General features: G+C 40.2%; 2 protein-coding genes across 4 annotated transcripts in view; both read right to left on the bottom strand.

Annotated features, from left to right (window-relative positions):
• Window positions 1–27,283, bottom strand: part of LOC129765268 (sensory neuron membrane protein 2) — a 93,987-nt gene that overhangs the window by 878 nt on the left and 65,826 nt on the right. For 2 of the 3 annotated variants that reach the window (XM_055765394.1, XM_055765391.1), the window contains exons 2-7: window positions 24,893–25,050; window positions 24,684–24,831; window positions 24,318–24,452; window positions 17,393–17,647; window positions 17,107–17,336; window positions 16,845–17,044 (exon numbers count right to left, since the gene is read on the bottom strand). In XM_055765394.1, the coding sequence (XP_055621369.1) occupies window positions 16,845–17,044; window positions 17,107–17,336; window positions 17,393–17,647; window positions 24,318–24,452; window positions 24,684–24,831; window positions 24,893–24,939 (1,015 nt within the window). In that variant the 5' untranslated portion in view covers window positions 24,940–25,050. The remainder of the gene's footprint in view (window positions 1–16,844; window positions 17,045–17,106; window positions 17,337–17,392; window positions 17,648–24,317; window positions 24,453–24,683; window positions 24,832–24,892; window positions 25,051–27,283) is intronic. The other variant, XM_055765392.1, reaches the window with a different exon arrangement.
• LOC129765267 (uncharacterized) lies at window positions 7–8,631 on the bottom strand. Its single transcript, XM_055765390.1, has one exon. The coding sequence runs from the start codon at window positions 3,182–3,184 to the stop codon at window positions 266–268; it is 2,919 nt and encodes a 972-aa protein (XP_055621365.1). The 5' UTR covers window positions 3,185–8,631; the 3' UTR covers window positions 7–265.

The raw sequence follows: 27,283 nt of genomic DNA, 5'->3' as shown, positions 1-27,283 counted from the left end.
TGAAACAAGACAAGATCAATACCGGTTTCAATAAGATGTACTTTTTATCTTCGCGTTGATTTACGACCCGTTCGGAGACGACATTGAACCGATTGGCCGGGTTTGAGTTATGACTCGGAGGAAGCAAGTGTAAGGCTGTCACACACGTCAACGAGTTGATGTTTTATGGGCATTTCTCACATCTCTTCAAAAGGACGTTGTTTATTAGAAAAAAATATGTGTTTATTGTTTCGGTATAACAAAGGGGAGGGGGGGGGGGGTGTATTTAACCATGCTTAAAATTATCAAATAAGGTGTCAAAATTTGAATACTTCGCGGTGCTTCCGGCTGTCGAACTGACGGACGTTGATCGTGTATGGCGAGTGGTGGTGGCAGTTGCAATCGTAGGGCTGGCAGTTTTCGGTGTACTTCTGGGTCTGAATGTGAACGATGCATACGATGCGGGTGTTGTGTTGGGTCGACCGAAATGATTGAGGTAGAAATCGTAAAGGCTGGTGGTTGATTTCGTTGAGCTGGGGGACCGAGGTGTTGTCGATCGCGAGATTACCGGGGTTGTTCGAGAAGTGAATGGTGGTAGCGTTGGCTTCATAGTCGTGGAACTCCATGAATATTTTCTTGTGGTTGTGGAAGGCTTGATGGTGGTTGAGGGTGTACTCGGCGTAAACCAGGAAAATGCCGGTCGTTTCGTCGTTGTGGTTGTTATACGCTTCTTGCTAGTGGTTGTGGAGGTACTTGTTGTGAACCAAGAGAATGTTGGTCGTCTCGTTGTTGTGGGCTTTGTCGTAGTTGTTTTGGGTTTTAAAGTGGTCGTCCTTTCTTCGAAGCATCCTTTTATATAGTGCTCGGATCGTCCCTTACAATATGGTTGATATACGGCCCATGCATTGAACCCGTCGCCTGATAGCCTAGTGTGCTCTTCAAATATGGTACGCATACACTCAACATCATCCGTTAAATCATTGTCTTCGAGATCCGAGCAGGAGACTCCACAAACCCAACCTTTTCCAGGCGGCGAACACCAATAGATGTCACTGATTTGGAATAGACCATGATCGCCACTTCCATCGGCATTCAACCTTCCGATAGCAGACACATTATAGTTCGATTCTCGGTGGGCTATACAAACCCAGGTTGCGATCTGCTCAAGTGGTAGATGATGTGTGTTATACAGTTCTCGGGCTAACTCACAACGCTCGTAGACTTTACCGACTCCGATGTTGTTCTTCTTCTTGGTAGGCCTTCGACTCGGCGTTGTTGGTACTAGAGCATTCTCCGCCTCCTTGAAGCAGTCTTTAATCATATTCTGCGCTTTGCCTTTGCAGTATGGTTGGTAGACAGCCCATGCGTTGAAGCCATCTCCCGAAATGCGTTGGTGCTCTTCATAAATGTGTCGCATACACGCAAGGTCGTCAGTTAGATCGTCGTCCTCCAGATCGGAACATGGTAGTCCACAAACTGTGCCGCGTCCCGGTGGCGAACACCAGTACTCGTCACTCAGTTGGAACATTCCATGATACTTGACACTACCAGGACCGATACCTACGGCAGAAGTGTTGAAGTTCGATTGGTACTGTGCAATACAGGTCCATGCTTCGGTCTCCTCAGCAGAATAGTGGTGTGTGAAGTATAATTCTCTGGCCAAAGCGCAACGGGTATAGACTTTGCCTCTGCTCACAAAAGTTTTTCTGGGAGGAACTGTGGTTGGCGCCGTAATGGCGGGTTTTGGTAGTGTGAAGGTGACCGGTTTTTCATCATCCGATCCGAAGCATCCTCGTGTATAGCTTTCAGACTTTCCCTGACAGTGTGGTTTATATACGGACCAAGCGTTAAAACCGTCCCCAGAGAGTCTTTGGTGTTCTTCGTAGATGATTTTCACGCACTTGACATCGTCGGCTATATCATTGTCTTTCAACTTTTCACAGCTAACACTACAAGCCCATCCATTACCTGGAGGAGAACACCAATATATGTCACTGATTTGAAACAGTCCATGATCACCACTGCCGTCCGCATTGAGACGACCTTCGGCTGAGGTATTGAAACTGCTTTCATGGAAGGCAATACACACCCAAGTTGCAATTTGTTCTTTTGGCATATGGTACTTATGCAGCAAATCATTTGCAAGCTCACAACGATCATAGATTTTACCAACCGAAGTGATGGCAAATTTTCCAACCGGATAGGTTGGAGCCGTTATTCCAGGTCTTGGACGAACCGTCGTGCTTGGTAGCCGATCATCGAAACAGCTATGAGCGAAACTCTCCTCTCTATCCTGACAGTAAGGCTTGTAAACTGCCCACGCATTGAAACCATTACCCGAGATTCTTTGATGTTCATCATAGATCGTTTGTATGCAACGAACATCGTCACTGATATCATTATTCCGCATATCTTCACACGTCACACCGCAAGCCTTCCCCGGTTTGCTCGTGATCGAGCACCAATAAATGTCACTGATTTGAAACAAACCATGATCACCACTGCCATCCGCGTTCAATCTACCCAGCGCCGAAGTATCGAAACGACTCTCGTGGTACGCTATGCAAACCCAAGTCGCGATTTGATCCGCTGGAATTTTATGCTTATCTCGTAGCTCCACAGCCAACTCACAACGGTCATACACCTTTCCCGCAGGAGCCTTCACCACCAAATCTGTTTGTTTTGCTTTTTTCTGCTTCTTCTTGTAGTACGCCTGAAAGCGAATAACCTCCTCGTTCAAGCAATCGCCGAAAGCGATCTTCGAAGCAGGATCCCGACAGTGGGTCTTATACACCGGCCAGGCCGCGAAACCATCGCCTATTTCCCTGTGGTATTCCTCGTAAATCGTCCGCGTGCAATCGATATCATCCTCGATGTCATCGTCCTTCAAATCAGCGCACGTTAACCCGCAAATGGAGCTGCTCCTCAAGCACCCGTACAGATCGCTGATTTGAAAGATTCCATAATACGCAGAACCGCCGAATCGTTTGTACTTGAGATTAACAGCCGATGTGTTCATTTTGGAGCCATGTTGAGCGATGCACAACCAGTCGCCGATTTGATCTTCCGACACCTGCTTCAGCGCCAACTCACGTGCCAGCTCGCACCTCTTGTACACCCGCCCCTCGGTACATCGATTGGGCAGAACAACAACAACGAGTACCACAACAGCGACAATGCCGACGAAGATCGATTGATTGATCATTCTTGCTATTTTAGCGCGAAAAGCCAATTGGGCCAAACCCAGGACACGATGGCTGGTTGGCTGGCTGGGATGGAGTCACAAAAACCGAGCTCACGAAATCGTGATCAATACCGTCCGAGCGTTGAGATATTGCAGAAAAACATCCGATACGCGTCACTACACACGGCAGACTGATCGCGCGCCGCATCGAGAGGATCTTATTCATCCGGGCATCCTTTGCGCGAAAAGATTTGCATTCGTCGAGAGGATCGCTCTCTCTTTCTCTCGCAGTAAACCGAGTTCCGATGATAGCACCCTTTCGTATTGATCAAAAGCCGGAGAATGGAGAGGCGTTAAACTTTGCCATGCATGAATCGAAACGCCGCTTGTTTATTTTGCAAATAGCTTCCAGTCAGCGTGTCTTGTTGAGATTTCAAATGGGTGAGAGAGACTCGACGTTCACGTGTTCAGCAAAACAAACAAAAATAGTGGGATTTCTACCGAACCATATGGGCTCATGAACGTGTTAAACGATTGGTGAACCCTTCCGTGACATCATTCGCGGAGCCCACTCTCCGCTGAGCCCGATCGACCTTGAGCATCGAATGCAGAGTTTTTGTTTTGTTTTGTTTCGATCTCAGCTCGAGCGAGAGAGTGAGGATGCGTATATTATTACTTTGTTCGACAGCTAATTAGGCAAATTGATGATCGTTTGATGGGCGCCTATCGACAGCTTCTAGTTTTCCCATGCTTGCGGCTACGCGGTGGTGTGTATCTATGCTCTCTCTCACTCCTCCCTTACCGCCTCCGACGGCATAACGATCGCTATCAAAAGTACATGTTATACATCATTCAATCTGCAAATCGCTCTGTGATACACGCACGCTATTGATGGATTAATTCAACAATTATTGCCTGTTTGTCGAGAGCGTGGGAAAATAGAGTTGTGCGATGCAAATTTTTAAAATTCTGTTTTCGAAACTATGCATAATAGTGACTAGTCCTAAAATAAAAAAATGGAGCATTCACGGTGCTCGCGATGCTCCGCCAACATCAGTTTTGTTTGTTTGAGAGCTGATATGCCAACAAACTAGTTTTTTAGTCACTTTTTTGTTTGTCGGTATGGAATGTCGGATTGGGAATTTACCACAATCAGAGGCATGTGTATTCTCAGGTTAACAGCCTTGTATTTGATTGATTGTTCTAATTGCTGCTTCTTCATATACCGTCCCGCGGGGCTAGTTTTGATACTTTGGTATTCCGAAAGTATTTCCATCAAACCAGTTGTTCTTAGCAGTACAATATTTAACTGTGTCATATATTTATATACACTCTATTTTATAACTTTAGAATAACAGTGGAACCCGAATTATCCGCAAAATTGTCTGTCAAGGTCATCACGAATAACAAAAATAGTGGATAACGCAATAAAGGATTTAGAATGAGGTGCAAACACGAAAAAGATAGCATGAAAACTATGATTTATTACAACAGAAATAATTAAACTATGCATCTGTAAGATCGTGTACGAAAGTGGTCCGATAATGTGAAATCCAATCCAATCCAAATGTTGAAAAGATGTATAGAGAATGGGTTATAGTAACTGTCTTCGATTATGAGACTAGCTTCATAACCTTTATTGTGAAACATGAAAAAAAAACAAAATAAAGCTACCCCATAACTGTAGAACCTAGGCGAACAGAAGTATACTACCAGGTGATCCAATACGCCCAAACCCCTCTGCGACCTTCTTGAAAGTCTACTGTGTTTTGTTTGTAAACAAAACACAATATGCTTGGGCATGGTTTGTGAACTGGCAAATGCCTATACACCCATACCACCCAAAAGCAGTATAAGGAATCAATTATTAAATACAAACTCAGACAAATTTAATTGGATCGGTTCCATATTTGTTGAATATGAGGGTCTTAGAATGCAAGGGGTGTAGGTGACTTGATCGATTTCTCTACATCAACTTTTTCTTCAGTTAATAACTCAACTGCAAAAACTTTCCAATTTGAGTTTGCTATAGAATCCGATAGATGAGGCTCTGACCTGTCTTTCGCATTGTCAAATACAGCTGGGAATGTATTTGCAACTAAGTTATGACCAAAAGAGGGAGTCGATGTAGAGAAATCGATGAAATCACTTACACCCCTCTCATTCTAAGCCCCTCATATGTAACATGATTTATCATTCAAAATGCATTGTTTTCATTTGAATCAAAAATAAAGGGTGTTGGGATCAAAAAGTGGTCAAGCTAAATTGGGTGTAAATCGATTATTTGTTTATTAAAAAAAATCAAAGTATCTTTCTTTTTGAAGTTCAATATGTATCAATATGTACTCAGTTAAGATTCCGATCGACCTAGTCCAAATTGGCGAGCCTTTCGTTTGACGCCTGCCATCAGATTTTGTACAGTCACCTTATCCACTTTCTTCGCCGCAGAACGCCAACTTGCTTTGAACTGCTTCTCGCTGCTAACAGTTTTTTGGGTCTTCTTAAGGTTCTGCTTAACTATCGCCCAATATTTTTCGATGCAGGATGCCAAATCCGGCCAAAACAGCACAGACAAGTCATGTTTCTTCAGGAAAGGCAGCAAACGCTTTTGAAGACACTCTTGCACGTAAATTTCCTGGTTGACGGTCCCGGTTGCAACGAAAATGTCGCTTTTCAAGCCACAGGTACAGATAGCTTGCCAAACGAGATATTTCTTGGCAAACTTTGATAGTTTATTATGCTTGAAAATGTCTGGCACCTTTCCCCTTCCGATTGCTGTATGATACTCTTGTCCTGGAAGCTGTCTGAAGTCTGCCCTGACGTAGGTTTCGTCGTCCATTACCACGCAATCAAACGTTGTCAACAATGTCGTATACAGCTTCCGAGATCTTGTTTTTGCCGTAAGGTTTTGCTTATCGTTGCGATTTGGAGTCACTACCTTCTTATAGGTCGATAGTCTGGATCGTTTTTTAGCTTCATGCACGGTTGTAGACGATACTCCCAACTTATTTGCGACATCTCAAACGGAGAGGTTGGGGTCGCGCTTGAAAGCGCTACCCACTCTTGTGTTCGTCACTGCGGCTCCCGGCATTCGATTTCCCCCAGATCCAGGCTTTCTAGTTGTCGACAAACGTTCCCCGAACACTTTTGTTTCTTTGGTGACGGTTGATTTGGCCACATTCAACGATTTTGCTATTTCTGCGTGCGGGAAGTTTGGATTTTCACGACGCATGTACAAAATTTGATTCGTCGCTCCTCTTGCTTTGACGCCATTTTTATAACTAAAGATCTAATGTCAAAATCCAAATAGAGGCATCATTCTACACACACACACACCTACAAAATGAGGGGTGATCAGGTTTTTTATATGAATGATTAGAAAAAATACGGCGAATTTAAGTTGACCACTTTTTGATCCGAACACCCTTTACATACATAAAAAGTACATACATTTGTACATCAAATAATAACATGAAACAACTTCATGTTACATTCAATATGTGTCAAAGGTCAAAGGATGAACACATTAGAGTGTCAATAAGTTTATGGAAAAATATTACCATCGAATTTTCAAACGGTACTTTCGTAAAAATATTGATTCCCACGCAAAACTACACTATGCAAGAAATCAGCTCAATCGGACTCAAGGGAAAGAGGCGCAAAGCGGTCAAAGCTAGAGTTTTTTGAAAACCGAAACATCACCCAAGAACACGCTTTTCTCAAAATCAATTTTCGACAAAACAATATTTGCTCGCGCGATTTGAAGGCATTTGGCATCAACATTTTTTTTGTGAACCCCGATTTCATGCAAACCCATGATCTCATGCCGTTGTAGCGAAACATTCCCCTTCCGATTTCTTCCATATTATTTAAACTTGATCGAGTAATGCCTCCAATTCCTTGTTTTTAAACCATAAACTTACACAAGCATTCGATGCGCTTCAGCTGACCTTTTCCTCCAATGGAAACAGAAAACCAAAACATCCCGCAAATGGTGCTTATTTGTAACGAAACTCGATATTTTCAACGCAGTAAAAATTCAACTTGTTGTTCAAAACTCAAAGACTTGTAAACAATATCTGGTTGACAGTGTCGCCGTCCAAAATAAATAGAATACCAGGTATGTTACATCGCCTGATTTAAAGAAGAAAAAGACGCTAATTTTTGAAAAATCTCAGTTTGTTCGACGTCGTAAAGTTTTTCAAATATTGTGTTTTATTACTTGTTTGAAAATTGAGAAAAAGAAAATTAAGACATACTTCAAGCTAATCTGGCGACCAATACGATGTAGCGGGTTTTCATTGCAGGTAAAGTTTTATGTAATCTTTCCTCAATATCATAGTGATCCCTTTTTGTTCACTTCTGCAACATATCGAAATGCAACGTCCCACGATGCCGGAACAATAACGGAACTGAAAGTGACGGAAGAATCAGAATATTTTTTCATCGTTTTCCAATAGATAAGTCGTTGAGACGGAAAACCGTTGAGATGCATTCAGTCGATGGTCTGAAAATTTTTATTCGCTTCTCTTTTTTGCCTAACACTACATAAACAAAGCGGAGAATAATATAGCTGGTATCGTTTGGGATCATCTGGTATCGTTTAGTTTTGCACTATTTGTTCATTTTGTAATACGAAACCAAGTAAAAGAGAAAGGCAGAGTAGAAAAAAAGGTTAATTAGTCAGTCCAATCCAGGGGTTCTCAAACTAGTTCATTCGAGATGACACATGCAATTTTAATACATTTGGCATCAACTTTTTTTTCGCGAAAACTTTGATTTTCTTTACTCTCCCCTTGGGTGATTCTTCGATTTCCAAGAAACTCAAACTTTGACCACCTTGCGCCACTCTTGGGCTGATATTTCGCATGGGGTGTTTTTTTCGAGGTGGTATACATATAGGGTAACTTTTTAACATTTTAGGGTCGGTTTTTTCCCATACATTCATTGGCACCCTAATATACAACCATTCCATGCCAAACCGATATAAAGGGTGTGTCACATCAAATTGCATCACGGAAAAAACGCTGTAGAAATTCGCCCAGTAGACTAATCCTTTTGAAAATTTTAGACAGTAAAATAAAAACTATTAAACAACTTTTGGCATTTTCTTTTTATTCATACTTCGAGCCCAAGCCCGTATGCTCGCACCTTCCTCTTTACCCCGTCCATAAGGTTCTGTACAACGTCAGGTTGTAGTTTTTTTGAACAGAAATCCATTTTCTCTTGAAGTCCGCCTCCGATTTGACAACTTTTGGGTTCTTCCGGAGGACCTGCTTCATAATCGCCCAATATTTCTCTATTGGGCGAAGCTCCGGCGCGTTGAGCGGGTTTGGCACGAAGGTGACCCCGTTGGCTTCGTACCACTCCAACACGTCCTTTGAATAGTGGCACGAAGCGAGATCCGGCCAGAAGATGGTCGGGCCCTCGTGCTGCTTCAATAGTGGTAGTAAGCGATTCTGTAGGCACTCCTTAAGGTAAACCTGACCGTTTACCGTGCCGGTCATCACGAAGGGGGCGCTCCGCTTTCCGCAAGAGCAGATCGCTTGCCACACTATGTACTTTTTGGCAAACTTGGATAGTTTCTGCTTGCGAATCTCCTCCGGAACGCTGAATTTGTCCTCTGCGGAGAAAAACAACAGGCCCGGCAGCTGACGAAAGTCCGCTTTGACGTAGGTTTCGTCGTCCATTACAGGCAATGCGGCTTCGTCAGCATTTCGGTGTACAGCTTCCGGGCTCGCGTCTTCCCCACCATGTTTTGCCTTTCGTCGCGGTTAGGAGCCTTCTGAACCTTGTATGTACGCAGGCCCTCCCGCTGCTTGGTCCGCTGGACGAATGAACTTGACAAATTCAGCTTATTGGCAACATCCCGGACCGAACTTCTCGGATCACGTCTAAACTGCTTAACTACGCGCTTGTGATCTTTTTCACTGACGGAGCATCCATTTGTGTGCTCCCTTGGCCGAGTGGTTAGCGTCATAACTAACATGCCGGGTGTTCGGGTTCGATTCCCGTTCTGGTCGGGGGAATTTTTCGTCAAAGAAATTTCCTCCGACTTGCACTGTGATCACGCGTATTCTAGAGCTTGCCACTCAAAATGCATTCAAGGCGTGTTATTTGTCATAGAAATCTCAACTAAGTACTAATAAAAATGACGCAAGTAATACTACGTTGAGACGGCGAAGTTCCTCTAGGAACGTTAGTGCCATTGAAGAAGAAGAAGAAGCATCCATTTTTGCCGTTCTTCACCTTCCGGTCGATGGTTAGGTTCTCGAAGTATCGTTTTAGTACTCTGCTGACCGTGGATTGGACGATTCCCAGCATCTTACCGATGTCCCGATGTGACAACTCCGGATTCTCGAAATGAGTGCACAGGATTAATTCACGACGCTCTTTTTCGTTCGACGACATTTTTCCAAATTTACGAAAAATTGACAGTGAAGCATGGCCAACGTGATCTATACACTCTTATCTGATTATAAGCGAAAGCTGAAGATATAATTCCTAAAAATTAAATTTCTACAGCGTTTTTTCCGTGATGCAATTTGATGTGACACACCCTTTAGTGGTTCTCGTGAAAAGTGGTAGTTTTGTTTCTTATCGAAACATAAAATATCTATTTCATATTTCATTGGGTCTCCCACTTCCATTTTAGGGTGGTACGAAAAATCAATGTATTCTCCTTTTTTTTCTCTAAAAAATGACTTTTCAAAAAATTCATAACTTTTGAACTGCTGCACCGAGTCAGATGATTGACATATCAAATTTGGTTAATTGGTTTGTTTTGAAAAATATTGCACTTGCAGAAAATTGCACCAGCGAAGAGAAATCTATAGCAACAACAATTGCGCTCGTTATAAAAGCGATGCGTGCCGTCCGAAAATTATTATTATTTTACCGACCACCGCGACGAGCAACATCTAGCAAAGCCGCAGCAGCAGCAACAGCAGAACAATACATAGAAGTGTAGAAGAAGAATTAAATATACGTTAGAGTTTTCACGTTACCGCCATTTTTTTCTCTACATTTCAATTTACAAAAGAGTTTACACAAGAGCCTTTCTCAAGGCTTTCCGATCGCACCCGAATACGAACAGCCGACGAGAGCTCCACCCGTTCAACCAACAGGTTCCGAGCTTGGAAGATACCGAAGAATACAGTCCAGCTTACGGTCTTTGTTCACAGACTGAACAATTGTATATGTTTTTTATAATTTACATGGCTTCGGACTAGAGGATGCTATATTTTTTATATTGTTTCTAGAAAGCTAAGATTTGTTTAGATAACACATCCAAAAATCTGTGATGTAATTTTTATCGTTTTTAAGTTATGAATTTTTAAACGTTAACTTGTTTTCAGTCTTCGTTCAATATTTCTATGCGACTAGAATCCAAGTTTTTCGCATATCTAATATTTGTTTCAATGACAATGACTTCAGCTCATAGACTTCAATTTGATATATCGGTTACCTGAATTGGTTCAGTAGTTCAAAAGTTATGAATCATGTTTGAAAAAAGGGGAGAAATAATTTTTCCTACCATCGGTCAACTTTGAAAAATCACAGCTCTGACTTTTGATATGTTATGCAAAACCACCTCAGCTTTCAAGAAAAAATATAATATAAAAAAATATAGCGCCCTCTACTCCGAAGCCATATATACAAAAAAAAAACAAATACAATTAATTATTACGAAAGCCATATCCAAAATACAGATGTAATATTTATTCAGAAAGAACTATCTGATTGGCTTCAATTTTATATGACGAATTTTTGAAAAAAAGGGGGAAAACATTGATGTTTTGGTCCACCCTTAAATGGAAATGGGTACCCTCATGAAAAAATACGGGTCTAAAAAGGAACAAAACTCCAACTCCAACAATGAATCACTATATCGGTTTGGCATGGGATGGCTGTATATCTGAATCCGGTTCAATATTGGTGAGTTGAACTCAAATCTTTGTTCATTTTCAAACGGTTTCTCTGTTTTTTCAGAACTTGTTCACGTTCAATTGCCGAATTTTACGTCTTGTACGAACTTGTGCATGTAGTTTGCTCTGTACTAAAGTATTAATCATTCTTATAACAACCTCGTTATAATAACCTCGTCGACCCCGTAATTCAGTTTTTCATTTTCGTCTACCCCTGGGAAACCAATATCGACCCCAAATGGTTCATATCGACCACTTGGTCCAGTCCAATAGTGCGAATTTGGTGATAAACCCACACATCGACACGATATCATTAAGCAGTTCTTAATTTCTGCTTCAGTTTCATCGTTCCACAGTTGATTGAACAGGAACGAATACGAAGATCACGATTGGAACCGCTCTAGATACTCTAAAAGGTGTGTCACATCAAATTGCATCACGGAAAAAACGCTGTAGAAATTCGCCCAGTAGACCGATCCTTTTGAAAATTTTAAACAGTAAAATAAAAACTATTAAACAACTTTTGGCATTTTCTTTTTATTCATACTTCGAGCCCAAGCCCGTATGCTCGCACCTTCCTCTTTACCCCGTCCATAAGGTTCTGTACAACGTCAGGTTGTAGTTTTTTTTTGAACAGAAATCCATTTTCTCTTGAAGTCCGCTTCCGATTTGACAACTTTTGGGTTCTTCCGGAGGGCCTGCTTCATAATCGCCCAATATTTCTCTATTGGGCGAAGCTCCGGCGCGTTGGGCGGGTTCATTTCCTTTGGCACGAAGGTGACCCCGTTGGCTTCGTACCACTCCAACACATCCTTTGAATAGTGGCACGAAGCGAGATCCGGCCAGAAGATGGTCGGGCCCTCGTGCTGCTTCAATAGTGGTAGTAAGCGCTTCTGTAGGCACTCCTTAAGGTAAACCTGCCCGTTTACCGCGCCGGTCATCACGAAGGGGGCGCTCCGCTTTCCGCAAGAGCAGATCGCTTGCCACACCATGTACTTTTTGGCAAATTTGGATAGTTTCTGCTTGCGAATCTCCTCCGAAACGCTGAATTTTTCCTCTGCGGAGAAGAATAACAGGCCCGGCAGCTGACGAAAGTCCGCTTTGACGTAGGTTTCGTCGTCCTTTACCAGGCAATGCGGCTTCGTCAGCATTTCGGTGTACAGCTTCCGGGCTCGCGTCTTCCCCACCATGTTTTGCCTTTCGTCGCGGTTAGGAGCCTTCTGAACCTTGTATGTACGCAGGCCCACCCGCTGCTTGGTCCGCTGGACGAATGAACTTGACAAATTCAGCTTATTGGCGACATCCCGGACCGAAATTCTCGGATCACTTCTAAACTGCTTAACTACGCGCTTGTGATCTTTTTCACTGACGGAGCATCCATTTTTGCCGTTCTTCACCTTCCGGTCGATGGTTAGGTTCTCGAAGTATCGCTTTAGTACTCTGCTGACCGTGGATTGGACGATTCCCAGCATCTTACCGATGTTCCGATGTGACAACTCCAGATTCTCGAAATGAGTGCACAGGATTAATTCACGATGCTCTTTTTCGTTCGACGTCATTTTTCCAAATTTACGAAAAATTGACAGTGTAGCATGGCCAACGTGATCTATACACTCTTATCTGATTATAAGCGAAAGCTGATGATATAATTCCTAAAAATTAAATTTCTACAGCGTTTTTTCCGTGATGCAATTTGATGTGACACACCCTTTAGACCACCAACAACGATATTGATTGCAGAAACAGCAATAATTATTCGCGATTTGTTTTCATTGACAGTTAGCTGCACAGGAGGAGAGCATTGCAATTTAATCAACAGTGAGTGAATACGGTAGGGATAGTCGATATGCAAGCAGTTTAATACCAGATTAATTCGGCCGCCTCCGTATGGGTACTCGGTTGATGCTCAGCTATAGCTCGAATAAAAATCGATGGCATCGTTGCACTTCTCGTTGCATTGTATGAAATCGCTTTCTTCTTCTTGCGACCAGAAGTTGTACCCGTTCGCTACTCGTTTCACGCTACGAAATTAGCATAATCTTCAAATTGATACAAGTGACAGGTGCTGTAGTTTGAACTGCAATTGTATTGACTACATTATAGAGGCCTTTCAGCCTGGTGCATCTTGGTTTACCATGACATTCGATATGCCTAACAGAGTTAAGAACAAATAAATCACTAACAACTATTAACGAGTGAAGAATCAAGAGATAAAGATGAAGGGAATATCATTTATTTTTCGAGAAGATGGTTGTTCATATTGACCCATTAGTGACCAAACTGTAATTTTTTTTACGAGAGCCATTTATGTAATTTTAATTATTGGCGTTAAAGATATCCAATGTTCAAGAATTTTATTTTCCAATCATCAATTTTTCAGGAAATGACTTCTTTTAGTGAAAGAAAACATGAACCTTCAGCGTTCCCTATCTACTAATCTAATTAGGGGCTGTCCACATAGCACGTGGACAACTTTAGGGGGGGGGGGGCGGAGGTGTTACGAAAATGTCCACGCTTGTCCACGGTGAGAGGGGAGGGGGTTTTGATAATGTCCACATGGACACGTTAAGTATTTTCTAAAGTAAAACATTCAAGTTAATATACAAATTTGAATGAGATCTGTTTTGTATTTACACGATTTTTTGAACTTCACGCCCGCCCAGAGTACTCAGTATTCATCAATAAAAAGACTGAACTGCCTGAGAGTGCTGCTCGATCAAACATCCTTATTTTTTCATATGACTGAACCTCTTTCCTGAAATGTATATTCTGAAGGTAACGCACATGAACTAGGATCCATCAATTTATTCCAATCGGTAATAGAGGGCCATTAAATCCGTCAGGATAAAGACACCTAATAACACAAAGAATGTTGGATTTTTTGTAGTATTAAAAATCATGACCTAAGTGCGGGTTGAATTCAGCTTTTGCTCTTGATGACAAAACTGTTTGGGTTTTTTTCGAGAATTCTCAAGGATCTCTGAACATTGAAACGAACAACAAATTCTTTCATGAGTGTACGGGCCGTATCTCTGGAGATCTATTTCTTGCAATGATGTTGTTTTTCATTGATGTCTGGTAATTTTTGTAATACGCTTCTTTCGAGTTGTTGAAAGTTCATGCTGCTACTGCTGATTATTAAAAGAAAAGATTAATCTTTGATGCACATGAATTAGTAGATTCGCTACAGATGTCGAAAATCACCGTTCATGAGAAACGAAACATCACGAAAAACATGCATGTAATATGCAAACATGAAACAATGCATGGACTACATATTAATCCATATTACGGAACCCGATCGGATTTGATATATCGCAATCCGAACGAACTAATCCTTTGCATTCTGCATTTCAAGGTTGCAACATTTGCACAATATGATAGGATTTGCTCGACCAGATTAAGGGGGATAGAGACACGAATTTCGGACGTTTCTTCGAGCTCCGAAAAAGTAAAACAAAGAATATTTTTACGATCCATTATATCACTATTTGTTTATCTATTTTTCAACAATAAAACAAAAATTGAACGGAAATAAATATATTCATAATTAGAAGCTGATCAAGTGAGGGGGTTCAAAAAAAGTTGTGCCATGGCGTACACGATTTCAGCCCTTCTGGTTATCTGAAACAAACAAATCGAACAGATTCTGAATCAGTAAAGATGCCACAGTATGAACCTCGGACAAGTCAAAAACGTGTTTTTTTGACAAAATGGCGGAAATTTGAAGGAAAAAATGCTATTTAAAACATTTTCTTCAAGTTTCTTATTTTTAAAAAAAATTAAAGTTACGAAATTATGATTTTTTATAGGTTTATGCGATTGAGAGAAGCATACATTGATGTTTAGACGAAAAAATTCTGTTTTCAAACAAAGTGCTTGATTTCATTGTCTGATTTTTTGAAAACTCAATAAGCCAGCCAGCTTTAATAAAAATACTTGAGTATAAGTTCACAATCGATATTTTAAAATGGATATGAAGATAACGTAAGTGGAATTCGGAAAAAAAAATGAGCTCCCGGACAATGTTGAAAAAAATCGAAGATTTCAAGACAAATCGTTACCATTGGTAAGGCTATACTTTTTATCAATAAAAATATGGAATAGAAAATAGAAACAAACTTGAAATGGAATTTAAGCGAACAAAATAGAATATCTTGATTTTTTCCTCAAAACCGGAGGAATGTCCACGTGGACAACAGGGGGAGGGGCATAAGGAATGTCCACGCTTATCCACGGAGGGGGAGGGGAGTGTCTAAAATCATGCTTTTTCTGTCCACGTGGTATGTGGACAGCCCCTTATTGTTGATTTCTTAAATCTACAGGTGATTCAAAAAGTATAGTTACTATCAGTGAAATTCAGATGTCATTTAACTTTTTATTTGATTAGTCTCTAGTTTACCACGACGGACGGACTTTCCCTGTCGATATGATTAAAAAAATAATTTGTAAGGATTTATTACCGCGCATTCGAAGTTGTAACAGGAGATGAGATTCGGGTATTCGAGTATGATCCCAAGACCCGTAAACAAAGTCAGCGTACCCACCCTATAGCTTTGGTCCCGTATTTTTGTTCCCTAAAATTAAATTTCACCTCAAGGGGCCAAGAAATCTGTGACCGATATGCTAAACGGCCTTATCGCGGAAGACCATCATGGCTGCTTCCAATCGTGGGAGCATCATTGAATCGATGTTATGAGGACTATTGTGAAGGCCGATAGTCAAATTTCGATGCTAATTCGGTTTGTTTGCGTTTTATTTAGAAATTCACGGGATTAAGGTGTCACATCTCAGATCTATTGAACGCATGAAAGTGAAAGCATAAAAGAAGTGTGAATTCGAAGAACTGCTCATCGAGTTAATAATGATCTTTTCTAGCTAATGTTCGAACTTTTCACTGGAAAAAAACTATACCTCAATGAAATGAGTTGAATTCTGAAACATTGTTTTTGTTGGGTGCACGAGAGCCTATTTTTACGCTGTTCGCATCGGTGCTGATTATTAAAATTAATATTCGCTCAATCCCCCTCATTGGGATGCAAAACAAATTAAAACAAACCATTATAATACAACATCAAGTTATCAAAGATAGATTCCGAGCTTGTTTTCAGCGGCCGATCATCAGATGTTCGGCATTTGGTAGTCAAACTTTACAGTTCTGCATCGAAAATGGGTGTTATTATAACTTGGGATATGACTATAGTCCGAGTTTGTATGCCGTCATACTTCAACGATCCTATTTTTGGGAGAACAACTTTTTGACATCACGCTTTCCAAAAACATTGGACTCCAAACTAGATATTTTTAACTGGACTAGCATTCATCTTCGTCCACCAATTTCGCCCTGCAGATAATCGAATGTCCAGTATTTGCATGCCGAGGGATTAGAAATTTCATGACGCCAACCAGGTTAAGTGAAAAATAAATCATTCGAGGAACTTGTCCAGCCGGTTATTGACTCGAGGAGAGAATTGAAAAAAATATTTATATGATCGTTGACTGTGTGACATTTACGAATACGATGATCATGTTTACGTTGTTAATCACCGCCAACTCAGGCGCTGGTGGTAGATGGATCGATATTATTACACTCTCGAGAATTAATATGTTCCGAAAATTCTGCCCGATGACATTTGCCAATGCTAATGAGTTCACAGCAAACATAAACATATAGGGGATTCCTACTGTTATTTGACCGGAAATCTGTAGCATTTTTTAAAGTATTATTCACACCATATGGTTTGTATACCTACCGAGACATGCGGAGAGATCCAAGGCACCTCTATGAAGGCATCCGTTGCTTTTCACTATGGCTTTGGGAATCTGATTGATGCAATAGCATTGATTGCCGTACTCTGGTCCAATTTCGTGGAGGAAATTATTGTCGGTTTCATATCGCATGGCCGTAATACCTTCGTAACTAGACGGACCCACGTATTTGATGTCTACAGTTCTGAGATATTGAGAATTTTAGATGAGTTATTGTGATTGTAACCCTTGGCATCAAGCGCTTACCTGCAGATATCGGAACTAAAGATGGTCATCTTCTGTACTCCCTCCCTGAACGGAGGATATCCGGAACCGTCGGTTCCGTAAACCCTGTTGCAAACCGCCGACAGCCCCAAGGAGCGGTTGCTCCATTTATCCAGCATGGTTCTGCCGTTCCAATTCTCGATCATATGCATCTGTGATGCATCCTTGATACCAGTGTTGACCGTGTACACTCCGTCGTCGGTCATGTTTTTCTGGAATTTGAAAAAAATAATATTCGAACCAGGAAAACCCAAACACTTGTACCTACATGATTGAAGAAGGCAAACTTCATCGAACCATCGGGCATCATCTTCACGGACTTGGTGTTGCGCTTCTCGATCTCTTTGCAGATCGCCTTAGCAATGCCAATGACATTCACGCAGAAAGGCACTCCATCGAACAGGAATTCTTTTGGCGTGGTTCGCAGAAACATCGAGTCTGGCCGGCCAAAGATGCGGTTCAACTCGACATTGATCAACCGCAAGCTGTCGTACGTTTCGTCTTCGGCTATTTGCAGGATGGACTGATGAAAGATGGATGACAGAGAAAATAGTGTGGGATTGTGATTAGCAAAAATTGTTCCTCGATTGTGATGGTGCATTGGATTCTATTACATACTACACGCTAGGTGAAAAGGGGAGCACAGCACAATACACCCGCTAAAAACAACAACACGCACTGGATGCTATTAGCTAAACCATTTTGGTGGTGATTGATGAGCGTGTGCGGTGTTGGGTTAAAGTGTTGTAAGTGGTAACATGTTGAGGGTTGTCTCTTTGTGATATGATAATGAATAGGCATTCACGCGATGATTATTTGATTTGTCACGACTGACAGCCATGCTGTGAGGATTCGTTTGATGAGATCCAACTTCGAAGGACTTTTTCAATGGTATATGGCATACAAATAGACCTTAGAAAAATCGTTCGTGCCACTCTTCGCGAATGGAATCGGCACGTAAATGCTAAATGGAAATACATTTTCATGTCAGTGGGAAGACACATTTCCCATGAATCACATCACTGTTAATGGCAAAGGTTCACGCAAATATAATATACCGCATGTTTCTACTGATATAACTATATAAGCATGAGCTGGGTTGACCACCGATGTATTTTTACGAACAAAGGAGGTACGATATTTGAAAAGATAGATGTTTTTAAGGCATTTTAATGACATGCCTGGGGTAACAGCATGTTCACCTGATGAATACGAATCGAAATCGTATCATGCCCGAAAGTGAGTGAAGATCATAAAAGGGAGAGGTTCTTGTGGGATAAGATGGGATGATTGAATATCACTAATTCACGGGATAAAAACTAAGCATTATTATGTATTCCATACAAATTCAAGAAGAATATTCAGACTTTCAATCGAGCATTGGTCATTTGACCCTGCCTTTTGTCCCCACACCATCGGATGTTGAACCAGTTTAATAAGAAGGATCCTCTAGTTACGAAGAACTGACGGTCAAGGCCATGGGTTTCACCCTATTCGCATCAAGATGAGGTAGAAAGGGAATCATTACAAATGCTAATGAAAAGAGACTGATGGGGTTCGTTCGGTCATACGTTGTCATTCACGCTGTGAAGGATATCTTGTATGTTTGGTTAAACCAGGTCGTTTTTATTTATTAAGAGTTTTTGAAACCGAATCAAACCCTCACTAGATAACGGTTTCCAATTAAATTGATACGATTGAGTCGAGCACTGTTAGAATAGCGTACACAATACAAGCAAAGACATGAAAAAGCGATTCTACAGCATAACAATGCTCCGCCTCACGTTGTTAAACTGGGTAAAACGTACTTGCAAGCACTCACATGGTAGATTCTACCTCGCTCTTCACATTCGCCATATAATGCGTGAATATATCGTAACGGTATTCGTGCTCGGCATGAAAGTTGGGGAAAAATGTAGCTAAAAAGGGGAGATTCTATTCTTCACAGAGTATAAATTTTGATAAAGGATTTCAATGATTTTTTTAACATTACTTGTCAGTATGTCTTTCCATAAAAATGTCAAAATATACACTCAGCATTTTGTCACGATTCAAGCGTGAGATGCCAGAAATAAAAGAAAAATTTCAATAAAAATAACCCTATATTACTGAAGGTAATACCGGGTGATTTTTTACACGCATGAATCACGAGCCGAATCAGCCCTGTTTTGTATTTAAGTCAGGTATACGAATCTTGTTGAAGATCGTGCCCCACTCTATCGTCTTTTCGATGTCCTGACGAATTACGAACAAGATTATCTGAGATCCGCACTTCATCCGTCGTTTCTCGAATATCATTTTCGTAAAGTATTGAATTCTCGATTGACCACAGCGAATTATTTCTGTATTTTTTGAATCCATGGATTTGGTATGCCCTTTGAGATTGTATTGTGCAGTTCTCAAAGTTGTATTTGCTTTTTGTAGCTTTTTGAATGATGATATTTGAAATACTTATAAAAAATTTTATGCTTGGTCTAATTCACTAATTTTAAAATAACAAACAAATACACACATCCAAAGGCAAATTTCTGCCCGCCTGGTGTGTTGGAACTAGAAAGGTGTGGTATACCAAGAACTACAAAACTGGGTTAAACGGGGTATACAGATCGCTACCGACAACAAATGGGCCCGGAAATACGGCGAAGTAATATTGCAGCATGACAACGCATTTGCAAACACGGCAAACTACCACTTGTGTTTATTGAGAAAAGCGTTTAAAATTAACGCTTTATCTTTATCAATATTTTGCAGAATGTCGTTAAGCCAAGCACGGAAGGATTGTACGGGAACGATCATTACATGTTTCAGCAGGAAGGAGCGCCTTGTCGTATTGCAAATCTGTTTCAGAACTGATGTCGTGGAAATCTGCCCAAAGATGAATGGTCTCCGTATTCACCAGATCTAAGCCTCTTGGACTGCATGAAATTTGGAAAATCGAATTTTTTTTTTCGATGCCCAATGACTTAAAAAGACACAAAAGAGTTCTGGTCTCATCTCTGAAAAAAAATTTTGACGCTTTTCAATATGTGCATCATTTTGACAGCGATTACTTATTTGATTTGCCGTTTTATCAAATGTCTTAATGCCAGCTAATTGTGCAGATTTTTTTTGTGAATATCATGGTTCAATTTAAGAAACCCATGGCGCTTTTCGTTGGTTGGCATAATTATTTATCATTTTCTCCGATTCGAGCAACCTTGAATCGTTCTCGCATATTACTCTACGAGAAACACGTAATCAACATATCAGCGTGGATTTACTTTTCTATTCCACTGGGGACCAGTCGCACGTAAATCCGTTGCTTAAAACGCATATGCTGAGAACAAACACTATGGAGAGAGGAAATATTGCAATTTAAGCATGACCTGTTGGAACCGTTACAGAACGGCCAGAGCGGAACGTTTCCAATTTCTATTACGGATTACGATTCGACAGCCAGTAAGCGTCCTGCCGGTGGAGACGGTAAGGGCGTCCTAAATGATCTTTCTCAAAATCGGGAACTCATGTTAAATTTTTTGAATAGGTCTTTTCAGAACTAGAGGTGAATGAACTAAAAATGTTTAAAGCGTTTATGTTTCAAGGCTCTTAATTTCTTTCTGTTACTCAGGCTTGCTCTTGTCAACGAGCAGTTAACTTCAAATCGTGCTGTTGTTTTGTGAGCAACTTCAAACCAAAGGTGGAACTCGATGAAATGATACAGAACGTCGGTTTTCATGCCGCCAGGTATCACAGAGTATCACGCACATATTGTTCTTGGTTTTTATGCATTGCCAAATTATGCAATGCAACTGGCTACCATTGAGTGGTTTCATTCTTCTATTTATCAGAAATGTAGAATAATTGTGGTGGGTGAACTGTTATTGTGTGTATGTCAAGTTATTATATCCTACACTTTATACTTCAATTCAACCGATTTCTTACATATCTCTGGAAACTCAGAAAAATTGAGTGGTTCTATAGTTATGAAACGCAGTATATAAAACTGTACTTAAAAATGATCCAAACTGCAGCGCATTTCAAGTCGGATGCGAAGAAGTTTTTTTTCAGAAGAGGGAGCTGTATTCTTCTCTGGAAAACTGAAGGTGAAATTTGTTGTACTACCGAATGCGGTATAATAATTGCGCCATTTGGTAATGTGCATATTTAAAAACACAAATTGCATATTTTTTTGCATTCAGTAGACTAGTAGACTTAACATTGGGCTCAAAACCAAGTAAATCGAAGATTGGGTTTCTGTTATTACACCCAAAATTTTGTCATCCCGATTTATTACATTAAATGAGCCTAAACATAACAGAAAAAGTCATGATACTCAAATACTGGTAAGCATTTGTATAATATATATTATATTTTACAGGAATATAAGATTAATACGAGCGAGCGAAACAAAAGACAAATAAGCTTTCTGCATACTTTGCCACATAGACGGCCCAGACCGAGATAGATATTGTTCTCCTTCATGCTCTCCTTTTTGCTCTTAGAAAACACTTTCCAACTTCATTTTATAATCAGGTGCAATATTATCACGCATTTACTCAACAGCATCATTAGCTATGTGGATAGCGTGGTCGTGTAAAACAGTCTTGCATTTCAGCCGGCCTTGGTTCGATCCCCGTTGACGTCGTTTGGACAATTTTTTGGGTGCAATCCCAAAAAAATTGAGAGGAAAAAAAGTAAGAATTGTCTGCTTCCATACATACAAACATTTTAAAGCGTTGGGGGACAGATGATTGTATTTGCCCATTTGACGCTTCAAGGCACGAAATGGCATGGTTTGCTTTCTGAAATGCTTTGTGACAACGCTAGTTTGGGTGTAGCAATAATTGTTTCAATACGATTCCGGAACGATCTACAAGTTCTTATAACATTCTCTGAGTCCATTTCCCTCGTGTTATAGTTCGTTTGAGAGCAGTCGTGTTCAAGTGGCGCTTAGCACAGGCTTCATGATGCGCCATATGGAATAATCCAATGGATTGAAATATGTGCTATGTGTTCTACAAAGATGTCTCAAATAACTGGGACTACAATATTGTCGAACTATGTTTACCTCTATCTATAAAGATAAGACAGTTATATTTTTTATTTCATCGACAATTTTGGTCATATTTTTGATAACATAAAAATGAGCGCTCTATAATGTGTAATAACTTTGTCGAAGACAGTTTTTGTCTAGAGAGTAACTGTCGAGCTCTAAATGCTTATTTCCACTTAAATGCATCTCCTGGACCACTGTGCAATGATATGATGAGAAAAAAATCTTGAAATTTTTAAAAATCTCCGAGAGAATGTTCGAAAAAAAATTAATTCCAATATGTTCTCTAATGACATGGTTGTTAGTCCAATTGGATTTCGCGTTTTTGGAATTAACTATTCGATAATTGGTCGGTGTTAAGTCAGAGCGAACCAAGTCGCAAAACTAAAAATTTCGAGTTATTGACTGCATTATGTTGAACATTTTGAGGGCTACATTTTACATTTAACGGATTTGGAAAATCACGCGTACAGCAAGAATAACTTATTGAAATTGTTTTGAACGCTCAATAGAAACCCACCAAACTTCAAACTCGTTTTTCTCGAAATCATAAAAATGTCACTTGGTCCGGTCTGACACTGACACCGACCAATTGATCTTCAATTGGTTATTTTCAAGGCTGAAGCGAATAAACTTTTATAATAAAAAGTGAATAAATCAATAAATTCGCGATGGCTGTCGACAAATACACGTCGGTGTGAAGCAACTAAGTCTATTTATTATATCCACTTTCGAACAAAGATCAATTTCGTTAGCGCAAACATCGAATGGACTAACAACGCTTCCAGTGATGCAATTGTAGAACATATGGAAATTAATTTTTCCGATTTTTTCGACCTTCCTTCAGGAGTTTCGGAAAATTTTCCGATTTTTCTCTCCGCTATATTGATCAACGGGAAGAGACCGTTCCGTTCATAACAAAACAACACGCTGAATCGCTTTTCGAAGTAACTCGACTTCATTTTATATTGTACTCAATTTCATTGCTTTTGGATAAATCCAAATGATTTTAGGATCTTCGAAATAGCTACTTGAGCTACTTGAAATAGCTACTTGAGTCACACCTAATGACTTGACTCCAATAATGTTTACAATGAATCATCTTCACATTTTTGAGACGGTAGAAAGCGCTCCTTAGCTTTAATGAACCCTTTGAATGCAAAATGTGCGCAAATTGTATATTCGATAGAGCATGTATGCTATGTATAGCATCGGTTTCTTATGTAAAAAAGTGGCTCAACAAAAATTTTCAAACATTTCATATGAAACAAAAGATTGTAATCTCAGCGAACTCAAACAATTTCGGCAAATTTTGACAGCAATTGAATTGACATATAAACCATCGTGTCATCTGGTAGGAAGCTACAGTAAGGGCTATCAGTGATTTCTTGCGTGGACACCACTATGTTTTTCGTTAATCACAAATTGAATCAAGTGATAAACATTGAATCGGGATAAAGTCCGAGTTTGCCGAATCGATTGGTCGGCACGTGTAAAATGAGATGAAGTGTAGACTACGTTTCGCTACTGTTGTTATGTGTCATTGGTTGTTTCGAGTGCTATGAAGTGGTGTAAACTGAACATGTAACTAAGATACGTTTGTTGATCACTGTGAGTTTGGTACAAAGAGACAGGTGAAGAGAAGAAAAAGCATGTGTACGAAATTCATATGTCTTCTGGTTTTGCGAGTCGTGTAACTGTCCCCTCTACGTCAATGTGTTTCAGCATCAGTTCGGGTGGCGTCCTTACGACGCATGATGATCGAGTATGACGATAATGATTACCATGAAAATGAATAGTGTACGTGTTTGGAGGTTTACAGATGATCATGAAGCTCCATCCACTACATAATGTATATATATTCCAGCCAGCAATTAGTCCGCCACCCGAATCAGATGATTATACACAAATAAAAACACAGAGAGAAGAGTTTTAGATACGCACAAACAGTACACAGAGAGAAGTAAGAAGGGGAAGCTCCTATAAGGCGAAAACATATGATTACAGCTCCTCAACCAAACCGTCAACCGGAGGCAAAACGCCAAATGAAAAGGTGTCTAGTCAATCTAGTTCGTGTTAAAATACTAGAAGAAGTACAAGGGGATTCGGTGGCAAACACAGATAGAATTTAGGAGAAGAATAGTATTTGAACAAACGTTACTTGTATCGGTGTTGTTCGCTCTATAATTCGTTTTATAACTCTAACTACTGGGATTTTTTCTAGAGTATTGTTAACATCGGATCGAAAACTTGTGATTGTTTCCTTTGCTTGGGTATCAATGATTTGTAATATGCTCTGAAATGAAGATATACAAATGGAAGAGAGAGAGAGAGAAAAAGAGAATATAAACAGAAAATGCTCGTTGTTGAGTAAGAGTTATTTCAGCGAATTATTTTCCGAATGATGGTATGAACCTCACTAAAAACAGTTCAAGAAGTTATGTAAAGTTATTGTCGCGTCTGACAATTGGGGGAGAAATTTACAAGTTGAGGGGTACAATGCACTCTACTAAAGTGGTCTACTTACATTCATATGCATATTTAGTACTGTGATTTGGTCGTTCTCCGTAAGTGGATACGATGACTCGGCGTCGAATAGATACGTCTGTCGTTGAGAAAAGTGGACTTTTGTGCGATCTCTGCTGAATCGAATATTATCCTTCTGTCGGTATTGGCTGAAAACAGGATGGATTTTATGATACGGTTGAAATTATTTCAATCACATTAGCTACTCACAAGTAAATATAAGGTCCAACTTCAACGACTCGTGGTCGTCGTCCCATTTGCACCTCGTAGGGGTTTGTTACGTTGAAAAGGTAAACTTTGAAATCCAACGGTTGTGGTATTACCTCCCATCGTTTAAACTGTGGCGTATCTTGGCGGAGTTCTGTGTTCTGAAATTAAAAAGAGAAAATAAAATTATCGATCGTTGCTAACGATAATTGATCGTTACAAACGACACTGAATCCTTGATCGATAAAAACCCGGTTACCAGGCACAACCTTGTCCTCAATTAGAGAAATCCTCATGGGTCGCGTGCCGGTGAGAAATTCTATTTGTATTTCACTTCTTTTGCGTTTTCATATTTATTGTTGGGGCGAAAGGTAGATGCCCTTTCACGTGGGTGGACTGGAAAGTGGGCCACTTTCGTATGTTTATTCGTGGAAGGCTTTCATATATGTATAGTGCTTTTAACGATTACGTTATTTGCGAAGGTAACACCTGATGTTACTTTGTCAGGCAACTATAAATTGTCGCTCAAATATTCAGCCGACCACCGAATGCCGTTGTAGTAAATAATTCAAGTGTAGTAAACCGGTAATGCTACCCGGTCTGATATCATCAGTGAAATGATGAATGGCTGATAATCTACTGGTGATTACAGTGTTTCGTTGACCTTGCACGTGGATTCCCCCACGGTTAAGGCCGTGTGAGGTTTTTTTTATGTATTCTACCCTGACTTTAGTGATGCGATTGCTGTGCAAAGCTCGTTATTATACCGGTTGTGAGCATTTTTTGTTTGGCTGTCTACCTTTAGGCGAATTCAGTTTTGCAGTGGGGATCCTCACATTTTCTGGGGACCTTAAGCTCTCTTATGAAAATGTCACAAAATTAATAAATGCAGTTCCCAAACTTAATTTGGCATTGAATAATTTTGAAAGTATGAATTTATTCGTGAGGTATAAATATATCACAGGAAAATGCAAGAAAGCAAACATTCAAGTGCCTAATATACTAACGGTGTGGTCTAGGCCGTATAAATTACCGTTCACGATTAGATGAAAGATATCCAAAATGTGGAGAGCACATTATTACTCATGTTTTATTCAGAATTGAACGTTTTGTGAACTGTGACGCCTGTAGTATCGGAAAACAAGATAAGCAAGGTGAATTCAACGAAACTCAAAGTTTCACTGGTACACGCGTATTCTATAGCTTGCCACTCAGAATACATGCAAGTGTTATTTGGCAAAATGACGCTAGTTAATACCTACGATGAGAGGGCATAAGTTCCCCTGAGAACGTTAGCGCCATCCAAAAGAATTCTGTAATGAATAAATTGATGTGATTCATTTTTTGTTGCAATTGAAAGTGTACTGCTTTGTAACTATATACAGTGGGACCCCTATTATGAGCGGAATGTGGTGGCAGGATCACCGCGTATAACAAAAATTGCGAATAATGCGATCAAAGACTGAGAAACGATTGAAACGTAGAGGGGAAGACGGGGTTAGACCGTCCCCCTAGGAAAACCAGTATATAATATTTGTTGTGCTACATATCATATATAATAATCTACTACTAAAAAATGTGCCGCTGTTGATTGAATAACTTTTTCGGCTTTTTTTCAAAAATTTTTGAAATGATAAAAAAACACTTCATATTTTGCTGGCGGGGTAAGAAAGGCCACTCGCGGGGTAGACGGAGCGATACTATTTTCAAACAGTTTAGTCTAATAAAAATAACAGGAACAGTGTTGTCGAAGGTACTAAATGTTTAGGGTTGTTCATAAACTACACACAAACTTCTGAAAAGGCTATCTATATTCCATGTGCAGAGTTTTCAAAAAATTCGTGAAAAATTTACCAAATTATCGGGCGATTGTCTACGTGGGTCTAAAATCTCTAAAAATCTGTTCACGTGAAGTCTTAATGACCCCGAAGTAGGTATTTCTGGTTCCGATTCGATATGTTGATATCACAACGTGTGGCGCTTTAACCCCGTCGAAAATGGTCCGTCTTCCCCCCAGAGCACCTTTTGCATTATTTTGCACTTTACACACATTTTATATTATATTTTACATACCTTTTCATGCAGGCAGAACTGGAACAATCTACTGAAGGACTGGGAACTGGCAACTAACGGGATATACAGTTTTTGCTGGAGAAATCCTTATTCCGGTTACCTTGAAAATTAGATCGCTTGCAACCGCCATAGACGAAAACTTTGTTTTGTTTACAATTTTGATGTTTCGTGCGCTCAAGTGTTGCTATTAATGCTTCTTGCGTAGCAGATTTGCCAAAATACTGATGATTTCTTATAAAACTAGAAGTGGTCCGTCTTACCCCGCCGGATGGTCTTACCCCGTCTTCCCCTACATCAGTGATCAGATAATGAATGTGTCAT

Source organism: Toxorhynchites rutilus, chromosome 2 (assembly GCF_029784135.1).
Source record: "Toxorhynchites rutilus septentrionalis strain SRP chromosome 2, ASM2978413v1, whole genome shotgun sequence".
NCBI lineage: Eukaryota > Metazoa > Arthropoda > Insecta > Diptera > Culicidae > Toxorhynchites > Toxorhynchites rutilus.
The sequence above is the reverse complement of the archived record's forward strand: the minus strand, read 5'-3'. Positions and strand labels throughout refer to the sequence as shown.